The sequence below is a fragment of the Pristiophorus japonicus genome, chromosome 12 (genome assembly GCF_044704955.1).
Source record: "Pristiophorus japonicus isolate sPriJap1 chromosome 12, sPriJap1.hap1, whole genome shotgun sequence".
NCBI classification, from domain to species: domain Eukaryota; kingdom Metazoa; phylum Chordata; class Chondrichthyes; family Pristiophoridae; genus Pristiophorus; species Pristiophorus japonicus.
In genome coordinates this window covers 42,003,912-42,017,034 of record NC_091988.1, presented here as the reverse complement: position 1 = coordinate 42,017,034, position 13,123 = coordinate 42,003,912, and the positions used below count along the sequence as shown (strand labels likewise).

General features: G+C 40.8%; 1 protein-coding gene across 2 annotated transcripts in view; it reads right to left on the bottom strand.

Moving 5' to 3' along the window:
• The window catches only part of acad9 (acyl-CoA dehydrogenase family, member 9), a 67,440-nt gene that overhangs the window by 43,007 nt on the left and 11,310 nt on the right, over nucleotides 1-13,123 (bottom strand). For both annotated transcript variants that reach the window (XR_011596049.1, XM_070895349.1), the window contains exons 5-8: nucleotides 9,707-9,807; nucleotides 3,976-4,054; nucleotides 2,171-2,345; nucleotides 1,154-1,227 (exon numbers count right to left, since the gene is read on the bottom strand). Coding sequence is in view for 1 of the 2 variants with exons in the window: in XM_070895349.1 (XP_070751450.1) it covers nucleotides 1,154-1,227; nucleotides 2,171-2,345; nucleotides 3,976-4,054; nucleotides 9,707-9,807 (429 nt within the window). In the remaining variant the exon portion in view is untranslated. The remainder of the gene's footprint in view (nucleotides 1-1,153; nucleotides 1,228-2,170; nucleotides 2,346-3,975; nucleotides 4,055-9,706; nucleotides 9,808-13,123) is intronic.

The window sequence follows — 13,123 nt, the reverse complement described above, 5'->3', positions numbered from 1 at the left end:
GGTCCCAAGCTCTCTCCCTCTCCCCCTGCCGTCGCTACCCTGCCGCCGCCGCGGCTCAGCGGGAGGCTCAGGGCCCGGTCGGAGGCTTGGAGCTCGGGGGCTTGCGGCTCAGCTCTCTCCCCACCCTGCCGGTTCTCTCTCTGGCACTTCTCTCGTCTGCTGGACGACTAAATGCTGTGCAGTAGGCTTCTACGCAGCCCATGCGGCGAACACATCCGGGTCATTGCCAGCAGCAATGTCACCAGTTGACCTCCCATGGTTCGGAAGATTCTCTGGGCCCGCACTGGTCAGGTCCCAAGGGTGCCGGACTGGAGGGGTACAACCTGTAATATTAATAAGATCACCTGTGGCATTGTTCATGGTGAACTAGAAATTACCCTATTTGGGGGAGGGGGAGGGGGCAAGCGAGGGCAAGAAGCAAGATAAGGAAGTGCATATTTCTACTGAATGGTGGCTGAAAGCATTTTTTTGTTGAATAAGCGATTTGATTTGTTTTCCCTCTCCTCTTTTTATTGGTACATTCAGCAGGTTTCACAGAATATAGAATGGTACCACATAGCCACTGCAGACTGGCAACCATGAATCTTTCTCTTCCGCTCCTATCTGTCTGGTTCCTGCTGGCATTGACAACGCACAGTAGTGGCATGGTGGGTTAATAATTTTGTTTAGGAGGATTTGTAAAAAAAAATACAGTGGAACACAAGAGTAATGCAGTGTTAGTAGTGACTGTATTTAGCAGTAATACGTGAGGGTGCTAGAAGTGACTGTGTGTTAATCAAAGACAGGTACTGGATTGAGAGATCAACAACTTAGAGCATTGCACTTGGAATCAAATTATGTATCTTTGTCATTTTATTTTAGAAAAAAAACAAATGAATGCAGAACAAAGATCTTGAGAGAATTCAAGAGTGAGACACAATCAGGCAGTCTGTTTTTTAAATTTACGTCTCCTGAGCAATACAATTAAAGACCAACATTACAGTTTAAAAATTAACCTAATTCACTAAATTGAGCATTGCTCATTTCAAGAATGTGCAATTGTTTATTTCCCCGAGTAGTAATAAAAATATAACTGTTATATTTAATGACAGAACGAACAGTAGTTTAAAATTAATATTTCAACTGACAAATGGAGTGAACCCTTATTATTTACCTTAAATCCACCTCCTACTTCTCCCAGGACATTTTCTACTGGCACGTTGGTATTCTCAAAGTGAACTTCACATGCTGAAAAAGATAAAACCAGCAATGAGCATTTTACAGAGTACAGAATGTATGAAAATTAATACACCTGTAGTCTGATATTCATTATGAAGATTTCATCAAAATAACCTTCTGAAATGATCAAGAAGTTTGCAGTGGGTAAGAGTTTGTACTCATTTTTCCACAGACTAATTGGTAAAGAAAAAGGCAAGCTGTTCCCAGACCTCTGCCTGGAATGATTGTCTGCTTGCTCTGACATGTATGAGCTGGATGAGGAGTAGTGATATAGCAGTGGCAGTCACCACTATTACAAGTGTAGTGTCTTATTCCATCAGGTATTAATTGATGATGGAGATTTTAAAAACATTTTAACTTTGCTTTCCTTTCTGTCTCTTTTTTCTTTCTCTCTTAATCCAATTTTCCCTCTCTTTATTTCTCATTCTGTGCCTGATTTGACACTGAATTCACCCACTCTAATTTACACTTCCTTTCAGTCTGGTGCGGTTTATTTCTCAATCCTTCAATCTGATTGGTTAAGGAGATACCCCATTGGTTGCCCTGTTCACATAGGTCCCAGATGCCCTGGTTTTCCTTGCTACGCTGTTATCAGCTCGCACTTTCAAGAAATTGTCACGCAAAAAATGTAGAAACCTAAATGGTGCAGGGCTAGTCTAACTAACAGCAGACATCGTTAGATGCCCTGCTTTGGCAAATTATGGCCAAATGCCAATACTGAACATATTCTGCAGGTGGTTAAAATGCACAAATATCTCAAGTCTTCAGAGTTAGAGGTACAGAACCAGGCTAAGTTTTCTAACCTTGGGCATTTTAAAATTAAAACACGAAACTTATTTCATGACAGCACATTAAGTTTACTCAATATATAGTGAGCCAAAACTCAAATTTGCAGATTTTTTATACACCATCTAGAAAATTTAATGTTTTCAAGTCATTATGAGCGTCTTACTATTAGATCCACGGATTCCCAGTTTGTCTTCTGGTTTCCCACTGGTAATGCCACCAAATTCTCTCTCCACCAAAAAAGCCGTGATCTTGTCCTTGGTTGTACCATCTTTGTCAACTACTTCTGTCCGTGCAAACACTGTAAAAATATCTGCAATTCCGCCATTTGATATCCAGATCTGCAGCAGAAGCCATTGGATAACTATCAGGAACAAGAATAATGGCTGATATTTTTCCCCACCCCAGCACAATTTATACAGTTATCTTAGCTCAGTTGATCGCACTCTTTTTTTATTCATTCACAGGATGTGGGCGTCACTGGCAAGGCCAGCATTTATTGCCCATCTCCAACTGCCCTTGAGAAGGTGGTGGTGAACTACCTTCTTGAACCGCTGCAGTCTGTGTGGTGAAGGCAGCCCCACAGTGCTGTTAGGTCGAGAGTTTGACCCAGCGACAATGAAGGAATGGCGATAGATTTCCAGGTCACAATGGTGTGTGACTTGGAGTGGAACTTGGAGATGGTGATGTTCCCATGCGCCTGCTGCTCTTGTCCTTCTAAGTGGTAGAGATCGTGACGTGGAGTCAGAATGTATTGGGTTAAGCCTTTCTCCAGAAATTGAGTGCATAATCTAGACTAATACTCCAGTACAGTAAAAGAAAATTTCAGGTTCTCTGGGCCAGGCATTTTAACTTTCCATTTATATACTGAACACTGAGCTCAGATACCCATCTGCCGTGCCATTGCTCAAAGTGAGTCAGAAGATACTCTACTTATTTGAACCGAGGCAGCACATCTTCTGCAACAGTTTCTCCTCTAGCCCCGCATATTCATTTCCAGAATACTCCAAGGTTCCACCCTTAGTCCCCTTCTGTGATTGCTTCTTGAAAGTGTATTTGTGTCTGCCTCATTATCTATAACCCTATCTCACAGAAATCAGTCATTAGAATTTGGATCAGCATTTCTTTTAGACAAGAATTCATATTAGAACAAGGAATAAAATTCTGTCTCATTATCTGTCTCAAAGGTGTCAGTAATGAGAAAGTTCACATTTTCTATCAAAAAAAACACAAGTAATAATTAGAAATTTTCTATTTGCTTTCATAATGCAACTGATTCTTAAAAAAAAGTTAGGACAAGGAGAGATAGTTTATCGTTCTCTCAGCTTAATATACTTTCTGAAGTTTACAGTATAAATTCAAATATCAAGTAAAACTACAACCATGAAAACCCTGTTCTCACATCCCCATCACAGATTTATCCCGCAGAAATCAATGGAAAGCCAACAGCAACAAGAATCATAGCTGATATTTTTTTTCACATCCCTAGCTCAATTGTTGCAGCCGAGCAAGATCAGCGAACTCGACACTGACCAGAGATCAAACCAGGGATTTCCGTGGTCTTTATGGCTCAGCTACTCACTGCTTTTAATTACTTGGCCATCAGGGACTCTTACCATTTACTCTTAGCGAAAATAAGTGCAATGAAATTATGGTCAGCAAGATAGAATGAAGAAACAGCAATCCTCATTGTGCAATGTCCATACGAGTACACTAAATATAATGGATGAGCTATTATGGTACAGAAGGTTGTACAATAGGTGGAGTGGGTTTAATTCCAAAGTACAAGGCTTTAGAACATAGTTCTGTATTTTATTAACATGATTATTCTGTAGTAATATACAGGAACAGAAAAAGAACACTACAGGTCACCTATCCTATTGCACTATGTCATTATTCTTGAATCCAACTATATATCACGTAAAAAAAAATTAAGTTTGGGCTTATCAAATTGATGTGTGTTGAATTCACCTTTGAACCGTTGAGATAGTAGTGCTGTCCATCATCTGAGAGAGTTGCCCTGGTCTGAATCGATGCTGCATCACTCCCACTGAAAACACATTAATGAACACATGTGACAAGGTTAAAAATTGGACATCCCCTTTCTTTATGGATGGTCCCCACAACGGGTAGTTTAAATCAGCAGGCGCATGCCTTTTCCATACTGGAACTGAAATTTATGCATGAAGTGAGCATGCCTCAGGTTAACTAGACACCCTTGTATAGCTGGGGTAGACACAGATTGTCCCTGTTTTACTCCTAACCATTATGACATATATTATGATTCATAGGTAAAATTATTTAAATTTATTGCATGATGGATCAAGCTATTCTTGAAACTCTCTCAAAGGAAGGATGAAATTGTATTTCATATAGTGCCTTTCATATCCTTGGGATGTCCCAAAGCGCTTTACAGCCAATTACTTTTGAAATGTAGTCACTGTTATTTTGGAGGAAAATGTGACAGCCAATGTGCACTCAGCAAGGTTTCATAACAGCAAATGAGACAAGTGGCTAGTTAATAATCTGCTTTAGTGGTATTGGTGGTCAGCCAGAACTCGGAGAACTTCCTGATCTTCTTTGCATAGTAGCAAATAGATCTTCTTGTCTGAAAGATGACTCCTCCAACAATGCAGCATTCCTTCAGTTCTGCACTGCAATGTCAGCCTAGACTATGTGCTCAAATCTTGCAGTGGGGCTACTACTAAACAAAACTGTTACTATGGAACCCAAGAATCTGCTACAAAAGCACGGTAACAAAATATCATCTGAAAAAGTAAATATGTGGAAGGAAGCTGTTTAAGCTGTTGAAGCTACTGGTACAGTAGTGCAGTGAATATGTTACTGTATCAGCAATCCAGAGACCTGGACTAAGTGCAGAGAGCAGGGACATATGCTAGTTTGAGAATTCAGTTTTTTAAATCCTGGAAATAAAAAGCTAAATGTGACCATGATGGTGTCAGATTACCATAATGTCTTTTAGGGAAGGAAACCTGTGGCCTACGTGTGACTCCAGTCCCACACCAACATGGTAGACTCTTAACTGCCCTCTGAAGTGGCCTCGCAAGCCACTCAGTAGTATCAAACTGCTCCAATGATTACTGAACAAACTGCAGCAAATCAAGAAGGCAACCCATCAGCAACTTCTCAGGGCTACTAGGGATGCACAATAAATGCCGGTGACGGCTGCATCCAAAGAATGTAAAAAAATAATGAAATAATAAAGATTTACAATAAACTTGGGACGATCTCTCTCATCATAGCTGTTTTAATATCCAACAAATACACTAACTTTTATTCTGAAAGAAATGCAGTATGCTTTTCAGATGCCAAGTTCATGGCTTCCATGTAATAGAATACGTGGAATTTTAAAATAAGGCATGTCACGGTGTGGCACTAAACCAACAGACCAGGAAAGTCATACATCCAATCCTTGATCACTAACTTTCTCAAGCTCAGCTAAGTCTTTGCAGCAGGGTCAATGTTTCGGGTCAGAACTTGAAGGTCCTTCTTTTGACTGCTATTCAGTAAATACTGCTTTAAGTGCATTTTCAACACTAGATGATGACAGAATCAGCTTCGCTGTGATGACCCCCATAGTAAACATCCCACTGGCACATGAAGAACAGCCATTTGGATTTACAGGCTCGTGCACTATTGAAATTGCATCATTACATTGCTATTTCAGGGGAGAGCAAAAGAGAATGCTAACGAAGCACAGCAATCATAAGCACAAGCAGGAGAAATAGAGAGAAAGAAAAGAACTTGCAGTATTTATCATTTTCTGCATTAGGGGATAAAGAATCATAGATATCCCAAAAAATGTAAACTGTGATGTTATATAATACTGGAGGTGGTGGACGAGTTTATATACATGAAGTTGTACACCTGATAAACAGGAAATAAAGGAGGAAGTGAAAGGATCCATAGTTCTATCTTGAAATGATTCTGACAGGAACCACTTTGGAGGACAGACGCATCACATAATGTGAAAAGAACAATCCAGGCTAACATCCAGGCAATATTTCAGTATGTTGCTGAAACCTAATGACACAGGTGCTGATGCTTTTAGAAAGTTCATTTCAAGGAGGTTTTTAGGTATCTGTGTTCCCTAACCACTGACTCCATCCCTCTCCCTAGCATCAATCTGAGGGTGAACAAGACTGTTCGCAACCTAGGTGTGATATTTGACTCTGAAATGAGTTTCCAGCCACATATCCGCGGCATAACTAAAACCGCCTTTTTCCACATCCGTAACATTGCCCGCCTCTGCCCTTGCCTCAGCTCTTCTGCTGCTGAAACCCTCATCCATGCCTTTGTTACCTCTAGACTTGACTACTCCAACTCACTCCTAGCCGGCCCCCCACATTCCACACCACGTAAACTTGAAGTCATCCAAAAATCAGCAGCCCGTGTACTAACCCGCACCAGGTCAAGATCACCCATTACCCCTGTGCTTTCTGACCTACATTGGCTCCCAGTTAAACAATGCCTCGATTTCAAAATTCTCATCCTTGTTTACAAATCACTCTATGGCCTTGCCCCTCCCTATCTCTGTAATCTTTTTCAGCCTCACAATCCCACAAGATGCCTGCGTTCCTCAAATTCTGGCCTCTTGAACATCCCTCATCATAACTGCTCAACCACCGGTGGACGTACCTTCAGCTGCCTGGGCCCTAAGCTCTGGAACTCCCTCCCTAAACCTGTCCGCCTCTCTACCTCTCTTTCCTCCTTTAAGACGCTCCTTAAAACCTACCTCTTTAACCAAGCTTTTGTCCATCTGCCTTAATTTCTTCTTTTGTGGCTCGGTGTAAAATTGATCTGTTTTGTCTTGTAACATTGTTGTGAAGCGCCTTGGGATGTTTTACTACGTTAAAGGCGCTATATAAATAAAAGTTATTTTAATTTATCAGTTAGGATGACAAAATGATGAATAGAATGGAACTGAGAAGTGGTCTACACTAGTAAAGAGCATTTTATAGCACAATGAGACAGCTGGTAGGGCACATGAACGTGACTAAATATGGGCAGATCAATCATAGCTGGGAAGACATCATAGACTGGTACAGCACATCCAATTAGTCCCAGTCCCGTACTCTTTCCCCGTAGCCCTGCAAAATTTTTTCTTTCAAGTATTTATCCAATTCCCTTTTGAAATAGTATTGAATCTGCTTCTATCTCCCTTTCAGGCAATACATTCTAGATCATAACAGCTCGCTATGTAAAAAATTATTTTCTTATATCGCTTCTAGTTCTTTTGCCAATTAGAAGGCCAAAACAGAAGTGTGGGGTCGATATGTGGGAAGAGTTGATTGGAAGGGGAACAATAGGCTATGAAAGCTGACAGAAGCTGAAATGATGGCAAGCGATGTGATGTCTATCTCAATCTGGTTTTGACAAATGAGACATAACATAACATCCCTCAATAATCCTAATAATATTATGCGATAAAGTAAAATTGTTACTGTTGGCACTGAAATTTGAGAGGAAGGAGATATAAAAGTTCTTTACAACAATGCCCAGTTTTACCACAGGGCATTACAACATGTAGGCAGCTGTGTTGGACAAGTTATTGAGAGAGAACTGGCATTACACTGTTGCAGCAGCCATTCTCCAGATTTAACACTGTCTGGAACATTTTGAATTACTGCAATTCCGGTATAATACTCGAGTGACCAGGAGCTTATTCTATGAGGCTTTTTTATAGGTTTTTTTTCCTTGTGGTAAACAATTGGCTTTTAATATAGGTTTGTCCAAATGCTGTTTGAATAAAGGCATAGGTGACTAGATGACTACACCAGGCCAAGCGTATATATACACTTCATAGCATCGGTTTTCAAACTGGGGTTACTCGACCCTAAGGGGTCCACAAGAGGATCTCATGGGCTCGGTGAAGTCATCAGATTTCAGAATGTTTCTGCATTTCTTGATTTATAAGCACATTGTTTCTGTCACTGCATATGAATTAAAAAGCGTATGTTTCCTTTGCATAGCTGACACTATGGGCCCAAGATTCCACACAATAAAAAACGGGCGCCCCTCTGAGCTGGGCGCCCGTTTGTCACGCATAAAACGGCGCCTAAAAAAAAACTCGCGATTCTGGAGCGTTCTGCAGCTCCTTGTCTGCCTGGCGCGGCGCCCAGGGGGGCGGAGCCTACACTCGCGCCGATTTTGTAAGTGGGAGGGGGCGGGTACTATTTAAATTCGTTTTTTTCCTGCCGGCAACGCTGTGCGTGGGCGTTGGAGCGTTCGCGCACGCGCAGTGTGAAAAAAACATTGGCACTCGGCCATTTTTGTAGTTCTTTGTAGCTGTTTAATTTTTGAACATTTTTTTAATAAAAGCACATTGCCATCAGCACATCAGCACTTGCAGCCTTCTCACTGTCTCCTCCCCCCACCCCCCGCGGGAAGAACGGGTGCCTCAGGCTGACTGCAGCATTCTCCGTGCCTGAAGAACTTTCACACAGGTAGGAAGGTGGTTTATTTAATCTTTTCTTTGCTTATAAATGTTTATTCAGGTTGGATTTATTTGTAGAAGTATAAATAAGGATTTATTGTAGAATTTAATGACTGCCCTTCCCCCCCCTCCCCCCCCCAGCTCGTTCTGGACGCCTAATTTGTAACCTGCGCCTGATTTTTTAATGTGTAGAACAGGTTTTTTCAGTTCTACAAAAATCTTCACTTGCTTCATTCTAACTTAGTTTGGAGTACGTTTTCACTGTGGAAACTTTGAAATCAGGCGTCAGTGGCCGGACACGCCCCCTTTTGAAGAAAAAATTCTGTTCTAAACTAGAACTGTTCTACCTGACTAGAACTGCAGAAAAAAAACGTGGAGAATTGCGATTTCTAAGATAGTCCGTTCTCCACCAGTTGCTCCTAAAAATCAGGCGCAAATCATGTGGAAACTTGGGCCCATATATGTTTCAGAAGTTTGGATTAGTAGTCTTAACTACATAGGATTATAAAGGATTAACGACACAGAAACAGGTCATTCGCCCACCACTCCATGTTCCACTCGAGCCTCCTCCTGTCTTTCCTCATCTAAATCTATCAGCATAACCCTCTACGCCCATCTCCCTCATAGGCTTGTCTAGCCTCCCCTTTGATTCTGTCAAACTTACAAGGGTTCCCCACTTTGAAAGGTTTAAAAACTACTGTTCCACAAAACAATCTGGAAACATGAAACAAAATTGTGACTATTAAAATGGTCATCTCAGTTCCCTGTGAGCAGAAATAAATACAACATCGGTTGTTGTTTTAAACAGTTGGTTGGAGAGTATAGAGGCCAACCACAATAAGTATGAATTTCATGTGTTTGCTGAAAAACGTGTAATACATATAACCTTATTTTGTTGTAACAATGCAGTGAAAAAGCTTCATAAATATCACTGTTGGTCCTATTGCATGGTACAAAAACGTTTTAAATTCAAACACCAATGGCCAAAGACTAGAAAGTCATTAAAATTTAAAAAAAATTTAAATCACATTTGCTATAAAGCAGTAGTACATCTTGGTGTTGAGACATTAATAAAACGAGTTTAATTTTTCACAGTTCTCTATATCAGGATTCTTAAAAATGTTCAAAATGTAACATACGCCAGATTACATGTCTTATATAAAACATGAAAAAATTGCTCTTTCCTTAGAGAAAATGAATCCAAATCATTTAATAATTAACTGATCCAGTTAGCTCCTATCTTACCTTCCTGGTTCTGTGAGACAAAAAGCTGCAACATATTCTCCTGTTGCCAGTTTAGGTAGGTACTTGGCTTTCTGATCATCAGTGCCAACAATTAGGATTCCCTAAACACATGCAAAATAAATGAGCATCAATTTCTGCTACATTTGTGCTGATAATTCATCTGTAATCATATTATTCAAAGAGGATGGCCAAATCACTTATACAATGACACATAGCTGTAGTCTCTGAAACCACTTTTATAACCACAAATATACTTCCAAAATGGACCATAGCAGAACAACACAAAGGGCCCAAAATTGCCCAGGAGTTGCTCCGTTTTTTCTGGAGCAACTTGATTTTTCTGGAGTATCTTAAAAATCCCCATTTTGCACATTCAATTTGCACCAGTGTAAGTGAGTTAGTTAGGATTTTTTTTAAAGTTTAGTTTCGTTTTATTCAAAAAGGGGGCATTACCATTTTGGCCATTTAATCCAGTTTGGACAGCTAATAGTTGCTCCAAACTAACTTAGGCCAGTGTATGTGGCCACTTGTGGCCGCAGAGAAAACCTTTGCGGAGAGTTAAGAAATCAGCGCAGGTAGGTACTTAATGACTTGACTAAAGAATGTGAATAGGATCAAACAGCTATACAGGACTGATAAACTTTGCAAAGTTAATTTACAATACAACAGAAGCATTCATGGAAGCTTAAACTGCAAAAATAAAAGTAAAGAGACAAAACATATTTACATAATTTTTTCAAAATATCCAAATAAAAAATATTCGTAGGAAAGTATTTTCATCAACAGGATTAAGGAAAGTCTTGAGTAAGCTCATTAAAGTTACTGGCTATACAGTTATCACACCCTCCTCCCCCCATCGGATCAAAACTCTCCTCCTTCTCCCCCCCCACATCAAAACTCTCCTCCTTCCTTCATCCCCGGCCACCCCCCCCCCGCCCCCCGCATCAAAACATCAAAACTCTCCCCCTCCTCTTCCCCCCTCGATCAAAATTCTCCCCGCACCAACCTGTTTCGCGGGAAGGCAGCGGGCCGGCCTGTGCGGCAGGCCACTCGGCCCGGGACACATCTGCTGCAGCACGCATCATCATCATGGGAGGAGCTACTGCGCATGCGCAAACGCTCTACTGCACATGCGGACAGTTGCCGGCACTCTTTTAGGCGCAGGGCCCAAGCTCCGCCCCCCAATGGATTCACCACACCGCGCCAAGCCCCGGGAGAGTCGACACAGGGGCCAGAATCCGGGAACATCTTTTTTGGTACCGTTTTGATCCTAGGAAGTCGGCGCATCTCACGTGAGTTCGCCGAAAAAACGGGTGGGCCAAATTTGGGCCCAAAGACACTAAAGGCGATTGGGCAAACATTAACCAGAACAAAAAATAGTTTTAGTTTCGGGGCTTCTAGTCTCTTTTCAGTTTCTCATCTCATTCAAAGACACAAGAAACTGTTGGTCATTCACAAAGAAAATAGTCTATTGAACAAGTCTCACGTCATTTTCATTTGTCCCTCTTTTTTAATTTCAGGTATGTTATAGAACTGTTTATTTCCAATAAGCAGCCTTTATTCTCCATGATCCAGAATCATAGAAAAAAGCCAATTGGCTCAATGAGTCTGCACCAGTGTTTTTCTCCATATGAGCCACTGAGTCTAAATCTATTGACCTGCTCACTTTTCACACCTTAAATATTCAGCTTTTTCTGAGAAAAGATTCTTCCAACTTTTCTCTAGACTCCTCCAAAAATAAATTTGTGCTTTCCCTTATATTTGGATTCATTGCAGTTGTAATCTTGTTTGCTTTTGCTGTTCTGTTATTTGCCCCAAATAGCTGCTGCCCCAGAACCACATACCTCTGCTCCGCTTCCCACCTCCTTCCAGCCTTGCCTTCTGCCTCTCTACCTTATTTCTCCCTCAAAACCATCTTCACTTTCTACCTAATCCTGCCCAAATAATAGAATTTTGCACTATGCTGGCATGAATTCTCTACCATTTGGGCAGCAGTCAAGATATCTACAGGGTTCAAAACAAGCTGAAACCGGTGAGGTTAATTCAATTAAAAAAAGAAATTAGCAACAATTAATAACAACTTCAATAGAAAATCTTAGCAACATAAATAATTAGTGGAGCATCATTAATGTGAATAATCAACAAATTCTGCATTCAAAGGATATAATCTGACTTAATCGGGAATGTTCTTATAAAAAGTGCTTGGCTACGCCCAGTACTATGATTAATATAATGAACTGTGCACAGCAAGACTGAAAAGACCAGGATAGCAAGGGTCCTGGGCTCAGAGTGAGAAGGCTGGATACTGTGGAAAAGCAGTCAGGCCAGGTCAGGAAAAATTGGAAAAAGGGCCAGATTCTTGAGCCACAGCAAGTGCAAGTCCTCCCCTGCTTTGCACAGTTGAGGGCATGAAGTAAAACGCAGCTGATATATACTGAATACAACACCAGGTTGGTCCCTGCTAACTACATACTTATCATCAAAGGGAGATTTATTGGCCACTTTTCACGTGATGATTCAACTGAATTTATTTATTTAAAAGAATAGGAAGGGAGAAAGCGGGATAAATCAAGTAATACTTGTTACTGTCTTACTGCAGTTTTTTCAGGGCCTTGGTGAAGTCACACCTTGAATATTGTGTACAGTAATCTGAGGAAGAACATTCTTGCTATTGAGGGACTGCAGCGAAGGTTCATCAGACTGATTCCCAGGATGACAGGACTGACATATGAAGAAAGACTGGATCGACAAGGCTTGTATTCACTGGAATTTAGAAGAATGAGAGGGGATCTCATAGAAACATATAAAATTCTGATGGGATTGGACAGGTTAGATGCAGGAAGAATGTTCCCGATGTTGGGGAAGTCCAGAACCAGGGGTCACAGTCTAAGAATAAAGGGTAAGCCATTGAGGACCGAGATGAGGAGAAACTTCTTCACTCAGAGAATTATGGACCTCTGGAATTCTCTACCACAGAAAGTTGTTGAGACCAGTTCGTTCGATATATTCAAAAGGAAGTTAGATGTGACCCTTACGGCTAAAGGGATCAAGGGGTATGGAGAGAAAACAGCAATGGAGTACTGAAGTTGCATGATCAGCCATGATCATATTGAATGGTGGTGCAGGCTCAAAGGGCCAAATAGCCCACTCCTGCACCTATTTTCTATGTTTCTATGTTATGCAACACTAAACTAAGGTTTCAAATACTGGCTGAAAGGAACTATAATTAACCTACATTTCTTTCAATTTCAACTTTATACATTAATTCAACTCCCATAGTCAGTGTCAGCAAGTCTAAACCAATACCCACAATGTCATAAGCACTTTATTTTAGAAGTTTTTTTTCCAAAGGACAGTCTGAGGGAGACAGTAAGTTATTGTCTTTTTCTTCGATTCAAATCAATTTACAATCTATTT